The sequence below is a fragment of the Sorex fumeus genome, unplaced genomic scaffold, assembly GCF_029834395.1.
Source record: "Sorex fumeus unplaced genomic scaffold, SorFum_2.1 ptg000038l, whole genome shotgun sequence".
Classification (NCBI taxonomy): domain Eukaryota; kingdom Metazoa; phylum Chordata; class Mammalia; order Eulipotyphla; family Soricidae; genus Sorex; species Sorex fumeus.
Window position 1 is genome coordinate 2,627,376 of NW_026606095.1, and position 24,784 is coordinate 2,652,159.

Consider the following 24,784-nt stretch of genomic DNA (forward strand, 5'->3'; position numbering starts at 1 on the left):
ACTACCACAGAATGGGCTGGTGCAATAGCACAGCGAGTAAGGCGTTGGCCTTACATGAGGCCAATCCAGGTTCGATTCCTCCATCCCTCTCGGAGAGGCTGGCAAGCTACTGAGAGTATACCTCCCGCACAGCAAAGCCTGGCAAGCTACCCATGACGTACTTGATATACCAAAAACAGTAACAAAAAGTCTCACTGTGGAGACGTTACTGGTGCCCGCTTGAGCAAATTGATGAACTACAGGTGGACTATGATGTGTTGTGCTACCACAGAATAAAATATGTGTCAAACAGAGGTAAGCATTTTAGAAATTATCTAAGAAAGCCATTTTAGAATTTCCCCAGATTTTACTATTAAAACACACATACATACACACACACACACACACACACACACACACACCAAGATGTAAGTATTTCTTTGCAATAATTCTTTTGGAAGAATTATCTACATTCTGCAAAACAAAAAAATTTCAAAATGTTTTTGAAATTCCTCATTTACAACACTTAAATCCCTCTTGGGGCTCTCTAAGTTCCAAATAATTCAAAGTTTGTATGCAATACCTTTGTAAGAGATAAAAATATACGTTAATCAAATAAGCTGCGACACTGGACATAAGGGAGAAACTGCTGGTTGGGTTAAGGGGATGGAGGTAAAGAATTCAACCTCCCACATCAAACCTAAGCTGGCCAAGGCAGACCAAGAAGCTGCCCCTTGGTAGGCAGTGTTTGTTCTGTCTCAGCCAAAGATGAGGAGGGTGGAGCACAGGAGCACTGCACTCCCTCACTGCAGCCACATCCATCATTCATTCATACTTGCTACCTAAGGACCAGTTCTACTAAAGATACTCATCGGCTTGACAGTTGTAACATACTTTCCAGTATTAGTGTATCTGTCATTTCACACAGCTTACGTGCCTAAAGGCAGGTTCCAATTAACCCTGAACAGCAGATTACTGCATCATAAACCCAAAGATAAAGTTCTGGATTTTCTCTGATAAAAGTAAAATACATAATAGGAATGGGAGCCCCACCCCACCCCACCCCTCCAAAAGTATGCAAAGAATAAGCAACAGCAATGCCAAAAATTTGGCTTCAAATTACCATTCAAATGACCATTTTATTCCCAAATTAGTTATTTCAGAAAGCAATTTTAAGAATTCAATATTAAATGCTTGGTAGGCAAATATTAAAGTGATCTTCCTACTATTCAATCTCAAGCGAAATACAGTCACTGCTATATTAATTGGCTAATACTATGGTCAATGTCATTGCTGAAATATACCCTGTAAGATTTTTATTGTTAAATTCATTTTGGAATGAGACTGAACAATGTAAGAAGTCTTGAATTAAGTGACTTTCCCATTGAAACATCAGCTTACTTAGGAGAGTGAGAATTCTTAGCATGATGAAGATGTTTCTGATTCTATTCTGCTCACCCTCTTATTAATCCTTGATTCAGTTCTATTACACAGTAGCACAACGATGAAGAGTTTTGCCTTTAATGTGTTAAAAATTGATGGGAATAAAACTTGTCTGCTGGGCCACATGGTGTCTTGGTTAGCTATCATCCATATGTACATTATACACACAAACACAGACACACACACATATTGAAGTCTACATTTAAAAAAATGTATTTTTTTAAAGCCTGTATTGGGTTGAGAATGAAGATCACTGGAAAAGCAAGTGCCTTGCATGTACATGGTAACCCACCAAAAACGAGTTTTTTTTTTTAATTTAAAAATTTTTTTAAAAAGTCTATCTAAAGTAATACATAGGTTTAGAAAGTTGGCGGTGGATTTCAAATTGATCATTTTGTGCTTAACAGTTAAAACATACAAATAAGATGCTTTATACTGGTGATTAGCAAAGTATTTTAATCTCTTGGTTATTGTTGGTAAACTTCATTAAACAGTGTGTCACCAGAATGGTCATGCAAATAGACTCTTGATTCTCCTACCTCTCCGTCTAGTCCTAAGGCACTGCTGGGCATGGTTCAGCAGAAAGTGCCCCTCATACCACAAAGAAGCATGTCTAGAACCTAGGTCCTTTTACAGGAAGGCTGGCCCAGGTTCTTCAACATGTCAGTAATAGGTGAAACCCTAAAAATGAGTTTAACTCTTCAACCAAAAGGGAAGCATAAAATAACACAACAAAATGGAATAGCTGGATTCCATTTCAAACAGTCCAATTATTTCAAATAATTGTAGTTTGCTTATAGGGAGAATCTGGATTTAATCATAAATTATCTTTATTAAGCAACTGAAAATATTTTATAAAAATGTTTTATTTAGATTTATTTTGATTCCACTGTTCTTCCTGCATTAACATATGCCTCAGAGACCTGGGCCCTACGCAAACAAGATGAGAACGCTATTCAGGTCTCCCAAAGAAGAACAGAAAGAGCTATGCTTGGAATATCACGTTTCACTCAAATGAGAGAAAGAATCCGTCTTTCTGACATCCGTCGACGATCAAGAATCAGGGACGCTGTCTCATTTGCCAATCGAAAATCAGATGGGCTGGTCACGTAATGAGATTTAAAGACGACCGCTGGACTAGAGCTGTTACTGACTGGATTCCACGGGATGTCAAAAGACCGCGTGGCTGCCCACCTACCAGATGGTCAACTTCTTCGTCAAGATCATGAACGATCGGTTTGAGGCCCTTCATGTTCCCGGAGCGAACAGATGCCATTGGGCTACACTAGCACACGACAGGGACAGATGGAGACGTTACTGGTGCCCGCTCGAGGAAATGATTAAGTGATTAAGTGATTTAGAAAACCATCTTTTTACATATTTAAGTGAAAGTAAAAGGCATACCTTTTACTTTAAAAAGTTTAACAAAGGAATACATTAAAAATGTAGCTACCTATCAACAGCTCCTATACCTCAATGTTGAATTTACAGAGGACCTTGGTAATATTATTTCTACTTTAAAGCAGTGACTTATACTTCATAATCAGATAATAAAAACAAGACTAGGTACCCAAAAATCTTTTCCTGTCAGACAGATCTGACTAGCTGACCTGGGGCAGGGCCCTGACTATTCCCTCTTATGCCACTACCCTCACAATTGCAGTATCAACTCTGACCTGTCTGTGGGGATGCAGTGGCTGAGACAAGAGAGGCCGAGCGCCGACAAGGTTTCATCTTTTATTTCCTGAGATTAGGCTGGAAAAGTTCACATATCCAAGAAACGGCCCTTATTCAGATAGCTACGAGGAAGGACAGGAGCCAAGAAGATATGTAAATTTAATGTGAATTCTATTACTGTTTAATTCCAATGCTGTTGTTTTGCTTTTCTGTTCTGCTTTCCAGTGTTTCAAAAGACATCCTTGGAACCCGAGCGATAGTACAGTGGGTAGGGAGTTTGCCTTGCACTCAGCTGACCCAGGGTCAATCTCCGGCATCCCTTATGGTTCCCCCAAGCACTGCCAGGAGTAATTCCTAAGCGCAAAGCCAGGAGCATCGCTGAGCATCGCTGGGTATGACTCAAAAGGCACTGTAGCACTGTCCTCCCATTGTTCATAGATTTGCTCAAGCGGGCCCAGTAATGTCTCCATTGTGAGACCTGTTGTTGCTGTTTTTGGCATATTGAACACACCACGGGAGCTTGCCAGGATCTGCCGTGCGGGCGGGATACTCTCGGTAGCTTGCCAGGCTCTCCGAGAGGGACAGAGGAATCGAACCCGGGTCGCCCGGGTCAGCCACATGCAAGGCAAACACCCTACCCGCTGTGCTATCACGCCAACCGAAAGGCAAAAAAATAAAATAAAAATAAAAATCATTTAAGTGTTTTCCTGAGTTCCTGTGTTCCTTTTTTAAATCTAACCTTCCATTACTTTTTATTCTTTTATGATGTGTCTTTAGTTAAACAAAGGTCTATAGTTAAACAAATTTCATTTTTTTTTCCCTCAAAGGGTAAAACCATGAACATTCCCATCTTAAACAGGTATATGGGGAAAAGGAGTGTTAAAACAATTCCTGGACCTTATCACTTTCCTCCTTCTTGTGTCTGGCTCAAGTTTCTTTGCTATTTTCCTTCATAGTACATGTCATGGAAGTCAAAGAAATCTTTAAGGATCAGGCCTGACTCTTCTCCAATAATCCCCTGAGAAGAGAGAAACAGGCATGGTAGGGGGGATCTGATCACAGGAGACACTTTGACAAATCTTAATATATAAAGTGGGATAACAAACAAATAATGGTTCTGTTTATTCAGACTCAAAACCCACTTTGACCTATAACACACTGAAAGCATTTTCCTGGCTTTAAGTATACATTTCAAGCTAAACACAGAAACTCCACTGATAAAGCTTTATGGCCAACATAATATCACCACAGATTTGGTGTTTCAATCTTTCTACACAGATTTTGCAAAACAAAACAAAACAAAATTAGATGAGGCAGAATAAAAAGGCACTGCCTTAGCCCCAACTAATGGATAGATAATGAAAATCCAAGAACAAAGAATTTAGATAGGATGGAGGGACACAAAACATAACTAAAAATCCATAGAAAAAGCAGTTTTTTAAGTATATGTCAATGGAGCGATAGCCCAGTGGGTAGAGCGTTTGCCTTGCATGCCAACCAGGGTTCGATTCCTCCGCTCCTCTCAGAGAACCTGGCGTCCTACGGCAAAGCCTGGCAAGCTACCCATGGTATTCCATATGCCAAACACAGTAAAAACAAGTTACAAATAACAACAAGTAACAACAATGGAGATGTTACTGGGCCCGCTGATGAACAGGAGGACAGTGCTACAGTCAATTTTAGAAAAAATAAAGTGCAGTTCTATCCTTATTTATACTAGCAAAAAAATTAAAAAGAACTATAAAATTCAATCGTGGCAGACTGAGGGCAAGAAATCAAAGGACTAAAGAGTGCACACCTGACACCACATCCTGGCCCCGGCACCTCGTGACTCTCCATGTGCACTGCTAGCTGAGACACTGATGAACACGCAGACCTGCACAGCCTGCCAAGAAAGGCTACCGGAACCCCTAACTCTCGCCAGGAGCCTTCCTCTGAAAATAAATCACTACCTACTTTAGTCATGAGTTCAAACTTTGGGAAAGACATTCGAAATAAAACAACAGAACTCAAAACACCATCACATTAAGGGGAAAATACAAGTACAATATACCGTATTTTACAGACAGAAATGCTAATCCTCTTATAAGGTCTTCAAACTAAAATGTACATACCATGTTTTCCTTTCCCTCCTGTATACATGAGTTTCAGGATTATCATAGTGATCTATTAGTTGTATCTAAGACAATACCTGGCTTGAGATCACTCCATTAAGACTTAAGGAAAAAAGAAAAAGAACAAAAGAAAGGCCAATGAAATACATTAAAATAAATTATGAAATAATCAAGTACGCCTGGAAACACGCACTTGGAAAGAGTCATAAAGTTTAAAACAATAGTTGTTGACAGTAAATTCTGCTATTTGCATTTTTTGCGAGGAGGTGCTAGGACTTTGTAGATACTATAGGAAGAGATGGCTAATATACTAATTTCCAAGACTCAGTTCCTAACCAGGTTTTAGGCAATTTGGACTTCACTGTTCTGAATCATTACCCTCATTTCAGCCACCCCGATGAAAGCCGAGAGTAATGCGAAGAACCTAATGACTATTCATGAGTTGGTATCTCCAGCAACTAAGAAGCTCCCAGCCAATGTGGGAATGCCCTAGTTACCACTTTAGAACTAAACGTTTTCCTCAGCTCTCATTAAGGAGGGAGGGACCAGCACTGGAAGATCACATCACCACAGAAAACATTTCCTGGGCTTCACTTGTGACTTTGCATGGGATGACAAAACTGGCTCAATGCACTCCAGAGGATAGCAAGCACTGCCATCCAGGAGAAGTTAACAGAAGCCTTTCAGAGAGCTAAATTTGGGTTTCTGAGCCTATCATCAGAGAAGAGAATGGACCGTGGTGATCTGTTCCTGGCTATTTTCAATCCCCAAATGAAGGCCTTACTTGGGGGATATGGAGTGATTAAAGGCACCCAAACACTCACCATTATAGCGTTTCATGAGCAAATAAATTGATACCTGGGCTCCTACAATGCTGTTTCCTTTAGGTCCACAGTTACAGCCTCTACCCTTGTTTCGGACTACATACACACCTGCAAATAATAGGGTGAAGAATGGACTTGCCAACTGGAGCAAGAGAATCAAGGTCAATAAAACTCAACAGTGTGTGGTGTGGTGGCCAAAGAACTTCCAAGAGAAAACAGGAAAAAAAATCCAATGACTTTAACAATTTCTTTCCTTTTAATTCACACCTGAAGGTAAAGCACCTTAATTACCTGAATCTTTATTGTAAGTTTAAGTTTCTACTTTATGAGTTATTTGGAATCTGCCCCGTTTAATAATCTATAACATCAAGAAAACATTTTAAAGTATCTCTCACAATTAAATCTATCTACAATCTACATAAATCAAAATTTTGCTACCATATCAAAATGTTACACTGGGGCTGTATAACATTGCCCACATCCTCATTACATGCAACACTAATTACTACCAGCAGATTCAGAATTTTCTGCACATTAGAGGCTTTTAGAGGAGCTATAAAAAATTTCAGGCACCATTAATTTAAATTTGTATTGAAATTTCCCTTTGACAGATGGCCAAAAATTACTTATTATTTAGAGCACCAGAGCTGCCTGTTTGCACATTAGAAGAGGAAAGGGAAAAATTAAAAGCAAGAAGGAAATTTATGTCACGTTCATTACCTGTTAAATGTTAAGGAGCATTATCCTGCACGAATAAATTATTTCGTATAAGTCTGACTCCAGCTGCAGGGAACTGGCACACTCTGGCTGATAAAAACCAACTCAAGCCACACAGCAAACAGTCATAAAAAGCCTCTCTTAACCAGGAGCTACTTACAGCAGGAAAAGGATGATCAATGGAACAAGCAACTAACTGCTTCCCTGAGCATCACAGAACAAACACATTTATGAAAATTAGCAAACTAGTTCACTTCGCAAAGCAACAGGACGGCCCTAAATGTGAATGATACAACTTCCAATCCGAGAGTAGTAGCCAACAAAAACATCTATTCAAAGCTCCCAGTCCAGAATAAGTCAAGACAAAATCATCCGGCTCCATTTTCTTTTTCGTTTTTCCACTGGCTACATAGATCCTCCCTCTCCGAGTCATACCAAATGACCTTAACATACACCCTACTCTTGTACAAGGGAATGTAAAATGTAGCTGACATAAAAGTGCAATGGGGTATAAATATTTTCATAGTCTTCTGTGAGTGGGACAAGACAGGAGGTTTCTGTTTAGTTCACTGGTCCACCGAAGAGTATGTATTTATCACAGGAAGACAAGGAATGTTTATACCATGGCTTCAAAATAATTAGACTTTTCAAGGGCTACTATCAGTTAATTCCAGTAAATGCGTTTAGTTATTACTTCCTAACTACACGTGTATGGAACACTTAATGCAGTTAAGAGTTCATTTCAATCTACACATTAACAAAATATAAAACTGAAAATGCATAATTAGATCAATGTGTGTGGTTCAAACCGTAAATGTTGACATTTCTATAGGCATGCAGATGTTCCTTCAAATCACAAAAATTTCTGGAGGATAAAATAGATAAACATTGTGTCTTCCAAAGGGCTTTGGAAAAATACAAAACACTTCCCTTTTATTGTAAAAGAAAATAAAATAATGAGGTGGTCAACACCATCACAGGTGGTTTCAGGTAAGAGTTTAATTTTCACATATGTCACTTCATTAAAGCAGAAAGAAATGAAAGTCTCCCTACACTACACATTCAACTGCTGTAAAATCCCAGAAAAGGAACCAACAGCACCTATGCTTGAGACTTTTCTAATCTATACAAAATGCAATATGTAACAGAGGTGTATGCCAAGCTCAAGGTCATCAAGCAATTTTCATATTCTGTTCATTTCCTGCTTAGTAACCTGTTATTCTTGTTTGCTACCTATACATTCATTCAGGCACCCTTACCACAACCGACTCTGATGTCACACAGATATCCTGATCATTAAATGCCACACACTCTCCTTTGCCCCTACAAATTATCTATTAAAAAGCCAGGGAAGGCAGGAAACACGAGTGGGAAACCAAAGAAAAGGGACAGGACAGAGCACAGAGCATAGAGGGTTGAGCGGGTGCCTGGCCTGTGGAAGCCCAGGTTCCACCCCTGGGACCACCAAGAGTGACCCCGGATCGCAGCTCGAAGGGAAACACCCCCCATCCCCACCAACCATTGCCAGCCCTGGCCCAAAACCCAATAAACCATAAAAAGAAGGCTAATTACTAAATAAAAAAAATTCTTTCTGGTGTAGAAAAGTGCTCTTAAGCAAATACTGATTTTAAAAAATTATATAACTATTTTCTCCACAAGATGAGCTAAACATGTATTTTTATTGTTTCCTCTCATCCTTATTTACCATGGCATACCTGAAGAAAAGCAATTAATCTTTTTCATAGTGCAAGACACAATAAATGATGAATGCAAGTCAGATCTAATAATTCAACCTCGATTTAAAAATATGATTCTGATAAAGAAATGGGACCAATAGTTTAAAAACATATCTGGGAAAAGAGAGGACTAAGGTTAAGGTGCTGGCCTTGCACATGGCTGATGATGCCAGTTTGGTCCTTGGCACATTATGGTCCCGTGAATACTGCCAGAAGTGATGCCTAAGCACAGAGCAAGGAGTGATCCCCCTTAGCATAGCTAAATGTGTCCACCCCCTCCCCCACCCCCCACACGCACATAAGCTCAACCACACTTCTGGAAGTAATCTGTTTTTTAAAGTATTAGGTCAGAGGTTGGGGCTTCAGTCATACAGCTGATGTGAAGGTGTATATATATATCCAAAGCACAGATTCAACAACAAGCATGAGATCTAATCTGCAACCACCAAACTTTGTAATGTACCCGCCAAGGTGGCAGGGTGCAGGGTATGGAGTTTTGAGAATGCTTGTACAGGGAAACTGACATTAGTGGCGGGGTTGGTGTTCAAATGTTATATGCCGAAAACTCAAATGTCAATAATTATAAATCATGGTTCTTTAAATTAAAAATTATTTTTAAGAAACAGGTTTTAAAAAAAAGAACTAGCCACTGTATAGTAAAGTTCACAAAACTTTTCCAAATTATTCAAATTAGGGGCTGTTCAAAGACATCCCTTCACCTGTGAGTTTGAGTCCTACCTTGATGGAGTCTCTGTCTATAGGCAGAACAGCAGCAACACACAGATCCAGTGGAGGGAAGAGAGTTAAAAAGAAAGTACAAGTCGGTTTACACAAAATACATATATTTTTCAGATGTTATCTATTAAATAATAATAACATAGATCTCAATTTTCAATGTTAATTATTAATACCATTCAATGGGATTCACAAAACACCCATCCATCACTCATGCAGTTTCAGAAAAGCTGTATATTAATGTCATATTCTCTATCAACTTTTCCACTTATAAAGTGCTTATAATCATGACCCAGCTCTGCACCATAATATTACAATAACTGGATGACAAACATTACAGTGTTTATAACATCAGAGATGGGAAATTCATGTATATGTGATAAAAATCATTTACCCAAGATGATAATTCATGGTAATAACACTGAAACAAGAGTAGACATGAGCTTTTAATTAACAAACCACACCCTTCCTACCAATGAACCACCCATGTGTTAAGTAAATTCCCACAAAAGAATGATAGGGGAAAGTTTTTCATTTGTTTTTCTACCATTAGCAAATAAATACTTTTAGGAGGCACTATACAAACATAGGGACACATCAACATTTTCCTTTATTTTGTTAAGTATTTTAATGAAGAAACCAACCTAAAGGAGCATTAACTGACCTTGCATAAATATCTATCATTAACTGTTCTTAAAGGATGAATTCATGTTTCTAAACAAACTGGGATTTAAAACATAGGTAAACTAAAAGATTTCTGACTTGAAGTGTACTACCTCAACTGCTTAGACTTCTGAAATTGTTTTCATACTTGTGAGATTTTTTTTTAAATTGTCCTCTATAGCTAATCCTACTCATAAGTAAATTGCTTTTAACTTATCAAACAGTTCTGTCAAACTGTCGACTTAAGCCTTTTTATCAGAAAGACTTGCCCCCAAGTGGATTCGGTTAAAATTAGTTATTACTATCACTATTAATAAACAGCAAATTCTGGGGTTTCACTGCTGGTTAACAAATTCGGAGATCCAGGAAACAGGCTCTCTTGTCTTTGGAGAGTGCAACTGCCAGCGATCACTGGACCAAAACCCTGGTTCTAGTCATTGATTTACCCTCCAACAGAAATCCTACGTAATTACTGGTAAAATTAAATCCAGACACAGAAAAACCCACCTGAGAACCTACACTCAGCAACAGATAGTCAAATCTGCCAGCCTGAGAGAATCACTCACCTCTTTGGTGGTCGTTGTCATGGTGCTTCTTCTCATCTTTGATGGGCAGGTGGGACTGGGCCCCCAGGGCACTGGAGAGCGCCAGGAGCCCGGCACTGCTCCCGATGGGTGGAATGGCTGGGGGCTGCAGCCCGGAAGGGTGTGGGGTCAGAGGCACTGGCAAACCGTGTCCATGTGATAGATGCTGGGCCTGGAGTTGCTGCTGCTGCGAGAAATGAAACCAAGATATTGAACTTGTCCCCTCTATCCTTTCCGCAACCAAAACGAAAAAAAAAAGTGGGTGGGAGGGCTGACGGGAAAATAGATAATTCAACACCCACTGCTCATCCACTTGTCCTTCAATTGATCATTTTAGCTGGAGAGACTCTCCACTCTGTGCAAGGGGGCTTTGTAGCTCGCCAAGGAGGGTGAGTGTGGGGGATGGGGTCATCTGCATGACAGGCGAACACCTGAACCCCTGCACTGTCTCTCCAGCCCATCTTCACAAACAGGTTTAAAGAAAAGGGAGAGAGCTCAATAAGATATGTAAAATATGTATGTTTCTACCTTGGTTTTGGGGATTCTGCAATGTCGTGGAAAGAAATGGAACTTGGGGCTGGAGTGATAGCACAGCGGGTAGGGCGTTTGCCTTGCACGCGGCCGGCCCGGGTTCGATTCCCAGCATCCCAAATGGTCCCCTGAGCACCGCCAGGGGGATTTCCTGAGTGCAGAGCCAGGAGGAACCCCTGAGCATCTCCGGGTGTGACGCAAAAAGAAATGGAACTTTATGTGGTGAAATGATCTAAGTAACTTCTAATAGCTGAAATTCAGAAATCTTTCCATCTTTCTTTAAGGCAGCTGTTTTTGTTCTACCCAACAGAAGGCCCTGCTAGCATACATTTCTAATCAAAACATATACGTGACTATTAAAGCAGTTATGTCGAACCAAAAAAAAAAAAAAGGCTGAAAATTGAGAAAATTAGTGTTAAGCAGTTCTCCCAGAACTGCCACACAGCATGCAGTGAGAGTTAATTTGAAAGAGAAAACCTGAATTAACAACCCAGAAAAGGAAACTGGTTGCAGCCACCGTTTTAAGCCCTTTAAGTGTCCTCAGCGGTACTTGAGCAAATTACTAAAGAAAATCTAATGTAGCAAGGCTTGGGTCCTCCTGTAGGCTTGCTCAATAATGCTGAAATAATTGGGCACTCTGTGCACGTTTAGTGATGCTCGAATGAAAAGCTCCAGGCCTGCCCTTGTACTCTTCTCTAGCAACCGCCTCTGTGTTGTGACAGGTTTATCTGAGTGGGGCTGGGATGCATGCACCAGTAACCGTGCTGACAAGAGTTTAAAGTCATTTTTACCAGCACACTGGCAGCACATGGAGAAAGCCCTTGAGAGGCTGGGATTGGAGTGCTTGACCTCAGCCGAGGCCACATCAAGCTTGGCTACAGAAGTCACTGAGGATGTTAAGTTAACTATATCCCTCCAGACGAGTCCCTTTAATTCCTGCCCCTGCGTCACAAAATTCTATTTGAACAAGTACTGAATAATTCTCAGACTAACTTTGTAAGTGATTACATGTTAGTTGTTGCCTTCAAGTAAATCACATTCAGCAACATCCTCTGATAGCCAAATTATATTATTCAAGATTTTCCTTTCCAAGTAGGATTTCGCAAAAACTAGTTTAAAAAAAAAAAGTGTGGGGTGGCATAGTTTTCTCTTCTTCACTGCTAAGAAAGATGCTGAAACAATTTTTCAAAATTTTGAAATACTTTGAGAAAATAAGTGATTACTTTATCTACACACTACTTTCATGGCTACCCGTGATGTATTTGATATGTCAAACACAGTAACAACAAAAGTCTCCAATGGAGACGTTACTGGGCCCGCTTAAGCAAATCGATGAACAACGGGAGGACAGTGACAGTGACAGTGACTTTCATGGCATTTCTCTTCCCTTCCCTTGTTTTCCTGTGTTTGAGCATGAAAGTCCAAGTAAAACACTAATAAATAGTTCCTTTTAGAGATGGACCTACAATTTTCTGGCTACATGTGTTTAAGAATAATAAAATAACTGCCACTTTAAAGGCATAAAACTTTACATACAGGAAGAAAATCTGTGCAGTGATCCAGGAAGCTACACCAACCAAACGTCATCCTTATAGTACTACCACAGCATCCTAATTAGTTATCCAAAAATAATGCATTTCTTCATTTAAGGAATCAAAAATTCTGTTCACAATTCCTCGTTTTGTTGGTGATCAAAAACTATAAGAACACCATTCGATGTTCTGAATATGTAGAAAATCACATCTACTAGGACTAGAGTGGCAGTATAGCAGGTAGGGTGGTTGCATTGCATGCGGCCAATCCAAGTTCAATTCCCAGCACCCTATACGGTACCCTGAACCCTGTCAGAAGTGATTCTGAGCACCAGAGGGTATGCCCCCCCCTAAAAAAAAAGAAGAAAGAAAATAACACCTCTGAAGGAAAACAAAGAAGAGATGATACAGGGAATTATGTTACAAACATAACTCAAAACCTTGTGCATCTGAAATAGCCACAAAACCGCCCAATTTCTCTTTTCCAGTAAATCACAAATACTTTGTGATGCGTATGAGGTCCTCAGTGTTTCTTAAGAGGATACACAGAGCCCGCTCCTCCACCCTTTTCTGGGACTCCAAGCTTCGAGAGACTTAATTTCACAAAAGCCCTAACTACAGGCACTGAGACAAAAATGGGAGCAATTTTAAAAACGTCTAATTTTACTAGGCGCTATCAAATAAATGTGTAAAATGCAGCCAGAAGCATTTCATCCAATGATTAAAGAATGTCATTTTTTTCCCCCTCACAGGACAAAAAGAACCAACCACCTCAGATTTTTCCATTTGACCGTAAACTTTTCAGAGTTTAAATATATGTCATAAGATGATCATTAGATGATAAAAACTCCTCAAGTTCCTCACTCCGCCTTAATACCCCAAATAACTTCACAACTACCTTCAAGCCTCGACGTCCTTATCATCTTAGAGGACAGTTCCCTTTGCCCTCTCCAGATGGACTTCACTGCACCTGACAAGTCTTTTCATCTTTCCTTCCCTTCTTTTTACTGCTCCCTGAATTCTCCAACTCTTCACCTTCCATTTTTCTCACTGAATTTGCCCTTCTGCCAACTTTCTGCTTAGGATGAATTGCTATCTAAAGTCAGAAGAACCTGACAGAGCCCCTTTCTTCAAGGGCAGGTAGGGAGAAAAACAGTATCACATCTTTCATTGCCCCTAAAATAACATCTTGCACATAATTGGCACTTAATAAACACTTGTTAAATTTAATTGAAATGACCTTCTTTTGCCCTCTTCATCTACTGCCCTATAATATATACTTATTTTAAAAACTAGGATAATTCCCCATCTACTTCTTAGTTTTCCCCTCCTATCCAGTCATAGCCTCACACCACAGCTTTTATTCCTTAACCCCCATGATCTGAGGTCTAAGCCCACTAAGTAGCCTCATAAAACTGACCAGTCAGACAGCAACTATTTCAAGATTTCAGACATATCTGCAGCCACCAAGAACAGCCTCCTTGCTGAAACTCACTTCCTATGCCTCAGAAACATCACAATCACTGTCATGTCTTGCCTTTACAGGTATTCAGTGTCTTCTTTTTTTTTTTTTAATTACTGAAACACCATGAGGTACAGTTGTAGACTTACAAACTTTAGTGCTTGGGTTTCAATTATACAATGGTCAAGTACCCATCCCTCCACCAGTGCCCATTCTCCATCACCAATGATCCTAGTAGACCTCCCACCTCCACATCCCACCCCACCCCCACCCCACCTTGTCTCTGTGGTAACGCATTCCCTTTTGCTCACTCTTTCCTTCAGGGTCTTGTAGTTTGCAATAGAAGTATTGAGTGGCCATTGTGTTCAGTCTATAGTCTACATTCAGCATTCATCTCACATCCTGAGAGAGTCCTTCAAACATCCTTTACTTGGGGTTCCCTTCTCTATCTGAGCTGCCTTTTCCTCCAGCATGTGCTGCTGGCTTCCAAGCTCTGGAGTAGACCTCCTGGTACTTACCTCAACTATTCTTGGGTGACCATCTCCCATTCTGTTACTTTATATTCCCCAGATGAGTGCAGTTATTTCTATGTCTGTCCCTCTCTTCCTGGCTCATTTCACTTAGCATACTTTTCATGTAGAAATACTTGTATGTAAATGCCATGACTTCATCTTTTCTAACAGCTGCATAGTATTCCATTGTGTAGATGTACCAAAGCTTCTTTAACCAGTCATATGTTCTTGGGCACTTGGGTTCTTTTCCAAATTTTGGCTACTGTGAACAGTGCAGCAATGAACATACAAGTGCAGATGTCACTTCAACTGTACTTTTTTGCCTCTCCGGGATATATTCCCAGGAGTGTTATTGCTGGGTCAAATGGAAGCTCAATGTCTAATTTTTTGAGAATCGTCCATACTGTTTTCCAAAAGAGCTGAACCAGCCAGCATTCCCACTGGCAGTGAAGGAGGGTCCCTTTCTCACCGCATCTACGCCAGCACTGGTTGCTTTTGTTCTTTTGGATGTGGGCCAGTCTCTGTGGTGTGAGATGATATCTCATTGTTGTTTTGATCTGCATCTCCCTGATGATTAGTGATGTAGAGCATTTTCTCATGTGACTTTTTGCCATTCAGATTTCTTCTTTGAGAACGTTTCAGTTCATTTCATCACCCCATTTTTAATGGGGTTGGATGTTTTCTTCTTGTGGACTTCAACCAGTGCTTGGTATAATCCTTGATATCAACCCCTTGTCGGATGGGTATTGGGCGAATATCCTTTCCCATTCTGTAGACTGTCTTTGTATTTTGGTCACTGTTTCTTTGGAGGTGCAGAAGCTTCTTAGTTTAAGATAGTCCCATTTGTCTATCTCTGTTTTCACTTGCTTGGCCAATGGGGTGACATCTTTGAAGATACCATTAGCTTCAATGTCGTGGAGGGTTTTGCCAATCTTGTCTTCAATGTATCTTATGGATTCCGGTCTGATGCTGTGATCTTTAATCCATTTTGATCTTACTTTTGTACATGATGTTAGGTACAGATCTGAGCCCATTTTCTTGCATGTTGCTGTCCAGTTTTTACAGGCATTGAGTGTCTTCTTGACTTGTTCTCCTCTTGTTCCATCAAGGGAAGGAACCCTAAACCTTTTGCTACCCTCTGGCACCACCCATCTTTATAAAAACGACTCCCACATTTTGGTCTCCCAGGTGCAGTGCCCCTAGATTTCTTGTCAGCTTTTCTACAAAACGCTACTTTAAAATGAAAATGTTGAATACAAATCTCTACATAACTTTCACTGGCTAAAATCCTTATAGACCTGTGCTTCTAGATTCATTAGCACTCAGCTTGTCAATTGTCTATTTGTACTGTGGTTATTTCTTATATTTCTCCTGCCACCATATTAGCATGCCTTATCACCCCATTCTTTCATAACACAAGCCTCCATTAGCTCCTTTCTGTTCCAGTGAGCAGATCCTGCAACACCACAGGTAATCTGGTTTTGTAAACTCCACCTCTTCTCACCTTTTGGAACCCCTATTAGATATTTAAGTTGTATTCCCCTATCCTCCCACAGGTCTCATTTCACCTATTCTGCAATGGCTACTCCAAGTATCTCTCGAAGTATCTCTCATTTACTGTATCTGACCACGCTTTCCTGTCATTAGCATGGGTCTCTCATAAAGATACTACTCACCTGTTTTTAAGAGGTTTTTTTTTTTTTGAGGGGAGGAGGGTGTAGCTGTGCACCACTCTCAGTGATGCTCAGGGGCTATGACCTGGAGAGTTCTTGGAGATCATTTCCTGAGGTACTAAAGGTGACAGGGTGACATGTGATGACAGGAATGGAATTCAAGGCTCCTACAAAGCATGTACTCCAGCCCTTTGGGCATCTCTTTGACCTTCACTCGGGGAAGGGGGGAGTGGATTAGGCTGTGCTTAGGACTTACTTCTGATTCTTTGCTCTGAGATCGCTATGGTGGAGTCTGGGGAGCTAATAGGGTGCTAGGAATCAAACCAAGGTGGACCATATGCAAGGCAAATGACTTATCCTTTATACTATCTCTCTTTAGTCTCTGTATTCATCTTTTGTGTATTTTCTACCCCTTGGGGGGAGAGTGGGGAGGGGTGTGAGCCACACCTGACAACGTTCGAAGCTCACTCCTGGCTCTGTGCTAGGGTTCACTCCTGGGAGGGCTTGGGATACCAAACAGGTGCTGAAAATTGAACCTAGGTCAGCAGCATGCAAGGTAAGTGTTTCCCTGCTGAACTCACTCTCCAGTCCCTATACTCATCTTTGAATGAATAAGATCACCCTGACTTTCCCAAGAGATTGGATGACTGGAGAGAAAAGATTAGTCTCAGACCTCTCTATACCCTAAGCAACTAATTCATCACTATTGTTATATGACCATTTACATAAGATTTTAAAAAAATAATGAAATTCTACTAAATGAAAAAGTCCTATCTATCCTTCCCAGGCAGCCAGACTGCCAACTTATAAACCACAGAGTCTATCAAAACTAAAAAATTAACAGTGGTGTATTATTATTTAAGTACACATTCTGATTTTGCTTGATTTCCCACTAAATCTATCCTACCATGCCACACTGTGCTTTAGAAGTGTTAAGTATTCACCTGTTATTATAACAAATTTTAAAATTTCATTCAAATTACAATCATATCACTATGATTTGAAATTAGGTGATAAAAACAGAACCCACTTTACAGATCACCCACTATATCTACAGAATGTCACCCACTATAGCTACATTCTGTAGGTATATGTACATGCAATATGTACATATATGTGCATGGAATATATGTACACATGTACACGGAATATATGTGCAGCATATTTCTAAAAATGAAATAAACAGAAGAACATTCTGTAGAAAGGAGCAATTTTTATAAAGGTCCTTGTTAGCTTTTTAAATAAGTCACCAAAAAGTGGTATGATAAAAATGTAACATTGGAAAAAGAGTACAGTGGTTAAGGTGCTTGCCTTGCATGTGGCTGATGCCAGTTTGATCCCCAACACTGCATACAGTACCCCAAGCACCACCCAGAATGACACCTACAAACTAAGCCAGGAGTAAGTCCAGAGGACCATAAGGTGTGGGTTCCCCCTTGCCTCACAAAATGCTATAGTGAGTTTTATTAATAAAACAGACCGCTTTATCTTTGGTCGTTTTAAAGTTCCTTTTATTCCCCTGCCCCGACGGGACCCTGAGATGCCACCCACAAATGGCCCTAGCTACTTCTATTAGGCTTCTTAACGGCCATGATCCCAGAGACACACAAATGAATCTTGGAACCAAGCGGCTCTTGGCAGAAATGCCTCTAGACTTTGCATTAGGCCACCTTCGCCAGGCTACCCCAGATAGGAGCAGACAGTGTCCCTCTGCCTGTTCCCTGGTGATCCTAGCGGCTGTCATTTTCCAGAATTCATTGGAAAATCCAGGTATGGGCCAGCAGTGATGGCACACACCAGGCCTCACGGGATAGGGGAGGAGCCAGTCCTTCTCCTCCACCACCCTGATGGGACCTTGAGATGCCACCCACGAATGGCCCCCAGCTACTTATTAAGATTCTTAATGGCCATGTTCCCAGAGACACACAAACGAATCTTGGAACTGAGCGGCTCTTGGTAGAAATCTCCCCAGGCCTAATTATTAAAATTTAAAAATTGCAAGATCATATGCTATTCATAACCAGGAACAGAAAACAATTTGTCTAATGCTGCCCTTTTGACATGTCTGAGTGCTGGGGGAAAATTCCAAATAACAATGGTGGGACTGGTGTGGAAATACCGAATGTGATCAAAGTAGAGAGCAATGTGGAAATGATCGGCCACACAGGCAGGGGGAGGGTGTGGGATGAGGGTATACTGAGGGTTTTGGTGGTGGAAAATGTGCACTGGTAAAGGGGTAGGTGTTTGATCATTGTATGACCGAGACTCAAACACTGAAAACTTTGTAACTGTTCTCAGGTGATTCAATGAAGAAAGAAAGAAAGAAAGAAAGAAAGAAAGAAAGAAAGAAAGAAAGTAAGTTTCTGAGACACTAGCCTAAAAGTAATGTGCAAATGACATTACAATTGATAATACCCTTTGATTAGTCCATAATACAAACTATTAGAGATCCTTTAAAAGCAGTTAGTCACAGCTAAAATGAACTTTACCTTTTCCTCCACTAAAAAAGTAGTCATCAAATTTCAAATATTCAAGAATTCCATATAAAAATAAATCTCTAACAAGTCTTGCTTTAACAGAGAACAACTCAGGCCATCTCATTTCTTGGTTTATTATTCAGGAAACTTTCTGAAAGCAACACAACCTAACATATTTACTGATGGTCTTAATACAACGTATCTTCTGATGGCTGTGATCTCCACTCCATTATATTATTGAGTAATAAACTGTAAGGCATTACTACTTATTCTACAGTAACACTTATATGTAAAACCTTACATCACGTGGTCATATATCACTTGGTCCCATATATCATTGGTCCCCACTCTTTTTTTGGATGGGGAAAAAGCTGCTACAAAGCAGTATTCAGAAGATCTGAGGCCCACCTAGCGAGTCTTGGCAAACCATCATGAAGGCTGGGGCAGGAGACACAGCCTGGGTCCTGCAAGGCCAAAGATGGGCCCTATCAGGGCCACCCTGTAGATGCTGGGTGTCCAGCGCTGTCTGTGGCGATGCTTAATGCGACTACATGGTTCTGGAAATTGAACACAGGTCAAGATACATACTAAGCATGCATCTTACTGCTATTAATCTCCCAGTCTCCAAAACTCTTTTAAAAGAGTTAAGAGGAAAACATATGATGACCATATAACTTTATGATTAGTTACTAGTATTTCAGATGAATAACCACTCTAATTATAAATGACCTGTATTTTTTAAAAATGTCACCTTAAAAGAAAAAAAATACTACCTAATTAAAGAGAAAAGCATATACCGTGGTGCTCATTCAACATTAAAATAAATGCAAGCACACATGCATATACCCAAGAAAGCCACAGATCTTAGAAAATAATTATTCACTGAGATTCCTAGTCCATTACTATTTTCAAGAGCTTTATTTCATTAAAACAAAACAAAATACTCTTGTCTCAACTACAATACAATGTTTCCTTGATGGGCTATTCAAAGAATAAACACTGAAATGGAGTGAACTTTAAATCTTCGGTGAGTACTCCATTAAGATCATTAATTTAATTTTGAAAAATAGCCAGCAATTATTACTGAAATATATGCAACAATCAGTGGTAGGCAGAACATCAATTCTATTAATAACTTTTTATTGGAGTTTCTGTAACAATTATTTCCTTGAAGTTTCCAGTTTTCAATGAAGGGCAGAAAAGTACCCATAAAGAATCAAATGCACAGAAAATGTCTTTTGATATCTTTTGCCTGTCAGCAAAAAGAGAAATTATTAATAATCAAAGAGTCCAACTGTTTGAACACCAGAGCCTGGTCAGCACAGCTAATGCCCAGGTTGGAGCTTGGAAAGGGAAGAGTCCCAAGTCCACACAAGTCTCCTAATTTCTGTACATGGCCACCAGAAACCATATCACCCCTCATATCCACTGTGCTATTATAATAGTGAAAGAATCCTAAAAACAACCAAAAAAAGAACACTAACCTCAGTAGCAATGAGTACACTACCATTGTGTTTTGGCTTACCTTTTTTTTTTTTTTTTGGTTTCTGGGTGATGCCCAGCGATTGATGCTCAGGAATCATTCTTGGAGGGCTTGGACTGACTACATGCATTGCCAGGGACCAAACCTGGGTCAGCTGTGTGCAAGGCAAGAGCCCTAATAATCTCTCTGGTCCATTTTTATTTAATTTTTAAAAATCAAAAGGAAAGTGCAAGGTGAGTCTGCAAGGTGAGATATCCCAGATAGAAAGCAAAAAAACTACCCAGGCTAAAAAAGAGTGATAACAAGATAATACACTCAAAGTGTGCTTACTGGGAAAACTTGTGACCATGTAAGAACCGTGGAGAGCAACAATTTTCAACATACCACAGCACATTAATAAAGTTCCCTAGGGCTGGGGAGAGGCTGCAGAACCTGGTCCCATCCTCAGCACCATTTGCGGGAGCCCCAGCACTAAGTCAACCAGCCTATTGGTCAAGTGTCACTGGGAGTAGCCCCCAGACCACTACTTGAGCACTGTTTTGGAGGCCGCCCCTAATAATTAAGTTTTCAGAAATGGAACTACCCAGGTGGGGCTGGGGAACCACTGAGGCGAGGTAGAGAGCGGGGGGCTCCGAGGCCCTGATGGCTCCCGATGTACCACCTCTCCTCACCATAGGGGCCCAGACAGCACAAGGAATACGGTGGTCTTTGGCAACCTGGAAACAAATGAGCAAAGGTGCAAAGATTTTAAATGGCATGAAAAAAGAATGGAAAATGGGACAGCAGCACAGGGGAGGTCACGGACTGGCTGGTAGTTTCGCACCTAGCGGTAAAGACACACTTCAGAGGAACACCACGGGGTGAGGCCAATTAATGCCATCCTGGAAGGCATTCATACAATCATGTGAGATGGGCTTTGAGGGCTGCTACTCTGATATTCAAGAAATACAAGTTTAAGTAAGAAATAGATATTTGGTATTCTTCCCTCGATTTGGGAATCAATGTCATAAAACTCATATTTTGAGAAAAAATAAAGAAATTTTTGTTTCACTAGCAAGACGGCTTTTAGAAAACATCTAAGCTCTCAGCTAGCAGTTGGGAGAGGCTACCTTGGGACTAGTGGACTGGACCTTTACCCTTAGACCACTGAAGAGAGGAGCAGAACACAGAGGAGATAAAGAGTCCTCCAATCACAGAGAATGATGATTTCATTCATCATCCCTATGTGATGAAGCCTCCAGAAAATTGAAAAAGACATAATTTCCCAAATTCAGGGGGAGAGGGATGTGCTGATTGCCTTCGATCCAAGCCTTCTTCCTGACCTGTCCTACGCAAGGTTTCTTGGTTTCAAGTTTCAGGTGAATGAATAATAAATGTAGCGGTAAGGAAAATATTGCTGAGTTCTACAAGTCACATTAAAATATTAACCAAACCCAGCAAGGGTTAGAAGTTGGAACGCCTACCTATAACAAGTAGGCTGGAAGAAAAGGCTACAATCTGGGCTTGACACCAGGATAAGAATGCAAAAATTACAGATCCACACATTTAACAGATGGAATCTGAAGTTACTTCCTGGGAGACTGAACAAGAAGTTGAGTGTTGAACACCAAGCTGGTGTCTGAGTATTGCTTGGTGGTGTAAGAATGCCTTCCTATTCCCAAACACTTAGAGGCCAATGTCTGAACCCATGTGGTCCAATGTTGAACTATTTGCATGAAAAACTAAGGGCAAGCTCCCACCTTCCAATCCAGTGGTGGACTTGCTGCCCCACCAAGATACAGCAATCTTCCAGTGGGCAAGAAAAGCAACCATTTATTCATGAGAACTGACAGTCTGCAGATGGTCCCCACGAGACCTCAGAACCAGAAACTGTGGGGCTGGAGCAATAGCACAGCGGGTAGGGCGTTTGCCTTGCACGCGGTCAACCCGGGTTCGATTCCCAGCATTCCATATGGTCCCCCGAGCACTGCCAGGAGTGATTCCTGAGTGCATGAGCCAGGAGTAACCCCTGTGCATCGCTGGGTGTGACCCAAATAAAAAAAAAAAAGAAAAGAAAAGAACCAGAAACTGAGAGCACCGTTCAGAGAGCAGGGAGGACAAAAAGCACCAAGAAAAAAGCTGCTGTCTCCTGAACAGGATACACAGAACAGGAAAAATACCTACAGTGACCAGAAAAGTTGAGGAGGAAAATGGGAAGCAAAGGGAAAATGTAGAAGGATTCAAATATTATGGGAATCAGATAATGGAACAAAGACCTGAAATTTTCACTTAAAAATGAGAGCTGCAAGTTGCGGTCAGTTCATTTTGGCTTTTTTCCCCCCCTTTCTCAGAGTTGCACTTTTACTTTCTTTTTAAATGGCATATACTAGCTCACAATCATTTTTTGGCTTTTATGTATTACAAATAGTTTCTTTCTCTTTTTAGTTCTTTTTTTAAAGTTACCTTTGGAAAAACAGATGAACCTCTTTTCATACTGAGTTTTGTCAACATAACTGAGACCCATGAATACTTTTCCAACTCAAAATTTAAAAACAAAAACCAAAAAACTCATTTATGGTGAGTTTTTAAATACATGTTATACAATCTGGGTTGACTTCTACGTGTAAAATAAGCTGATTTCATAGTGGAAAGCTGGGCATAACCCTCCCAGTCTAGTTACATATTTTGGTAGATTGTTTCCGTATTTTTCTATGCATACATAAATAAAAGAGAATCACTATAGCATTACTATATATGTTAAATTTCTATGAGAGTTACAAAGTAGCCTAATGAATTAAGGATTTGATTTCTTGCCTAATTCCAGAGTTGGTTGGATTACCTGGCAATACTAATGCCAGGGTCAACATCTCTGATTTTCCCCGGGGCTCTACTGTCCCATGGCCTCCTTTCAAGATGGCAGTCACAGCTCCAAGCACTAACTTACTCCCCTATGCTGTTGGGCCAGAAGGAAGATAATTCTATCTTACGAGTTTTTTCTGTTAAGGAGGAAAACAAAACAAAACAAAACAAAACTTCTCAAGATCTTACTGATCTGTGCAGTGCCAGTGCCCACAGCTTCAAGACAGCTCTACAGATTATCCCCCATAGCAAAAGGCAAACTCTGCCTTCAAGAAACAGCAAATGAGCTGCTCCTGACGTCTATCCTTGCTCATATACCATTTCGAGGCCTTTAACTGAACTAACCAAAAGCAACCTGAGCTTTCAATTCAAGTAGACAGCGGCTTAAACTGTTTTCCTCTCCTCAACAGTTTCTTCTCTCGGATATTAATTTTTGCAAAGCTCTGCCTACAATTGCTTTGGGTCAACATAGAAATACTCGAGGGAAATAAAAAGTCCAACATGACTGGCACCGAGCTCCGGTACCACAGCTGTACTACCCCTATTGCTCATAGAAGACAAGCGGGGCCAAAATAAATTCTCCAATATTTTTTTGTGAATCTGACAAGGAAAAAAACTTTATGAGAAACAAAAGGGGCTGACGTGCCATGGCAATGCCTTTTAAAAGGAGTCATGAATGTGCTATTTTTAGTTTTTCTTGCATGGCCGGTGTGAAAGGGGTGGGGAAGGAGCTTCAACTCTGGGTTATTAGATCAGCCTCATCACTTAAGTTTACAAGGTAACTAAATCCCACAAAGTAGGTGTCATTCACAAGCAGGATGAAGAGGACTTTCTCAAAATGGGGAAGCTTAAGCAGATAAAGGACAACTTAGCATAGGGAAAGGAAGCCCTTTCAAAAGCAGAAATGAACTAGCAAATCCCCTGGATCCTATTTGTCTCCATGTCCCTGGCCAGAGGCTGATGTGGCCCTTTCCTCTGGCCTCTCCCAGTCCTCCTCCCTTCCTCACCCAATGCTGCCAGCAATCAGTTCCCACTGCATACAACTGCTTTCACTGGGAAACTGCTACACTGCACTCTCTCCTGATGCTTGGCTCTCTTTATTTGGTTTTGGTTTGGGGGCCAAACCCAGGAGTGCTCAGAGCTTACTTCCTGGCTCTGCACCAGGGGTCACTCCTTGGTGAAGTTTGGAAAACTGTAGATGCTGCTGAGGACTGAACCTGGGTTGGCTGCATGCAAGGCAAGTGCCCTGCTCATGCTACTATCTCTCTGGTCCCTTGGCTCCTAACTTTATATAAATGTGATCTGTCGATTTACAATTGACCCCATTCCACAACCCCAACAACCAAAAAAGCAGTGAAGAGGTAAAGCCAGGTTTAGTAGTCACTGGGGCTCAGAACTTCAAAGAATGTGAGACTAAAAATAAAGCAAAAAAAGGAAAATTCTTGAGTATTTACTTGCCCCATGTTCTTCTAATGTCTGAAGGCAGCTGCTGGCTGTAGTCAGTTCCTCTTAATATAAAAAATATCTCAAGGGATCACTGTCATTGTTAGTTAAATCTTAAATATTTAATGAGGTTGAGACTGGAGAGAGTACAGCGGGCAAGGCGCTTGCCTTGCATGCCTCTGACCTGTTTGATCCATGGAACCTATATGGTCCCCAGAGCATCACCAGGCGTGATCCATGAGCACAGAGCCAGGAGTAAACCCTCAGCACCACTGGCTTGTGGCTCAACACCCACTCCCCTCACCCAAATTAAAAAAAAAAAAAAAGTTTAAGGTAGCTAACTGATTTTCCATAATAACTA

General features: G+C 40.7%; 1 protein-coding gene across 8 annotated transcripts in view; it reads right to left on the reverse strand.

Annotated features, from left to right (window-relative positions):
• LOC130027974 (transducin-like enhancer protein 4) overlaps positions 1-24,784 on the reverse strand; it is a 154,316-nt gene that overhangs the window by 63,091 nt on the left and 66,441 nt on the right. For 4 of the 8 annotated variants that reach the window (XM_056118732.1, XM_056118736.1, XM_056118738.1 and 1 more), the window contains 2 exons: positions 10,455-10,659; positions 9,229-9,245 (listed from right to left, as the gene is read on the reverse strand). In XM_056118732.1, the coding sequence (XP_055974707.1) occupies positions 9,229-9,245; positions 10,455-10,659 (222 nt within the window). The remainder of the gene's footprint in view (positions 1-9,228; positions 9,246-10,454; positions 10,660-24,784) is intronic. The other 4 variants (XM_056118737.1, XM_056118733.1, XM_056118739.1 and 1 more) reach the window with 1 other exon arrangement.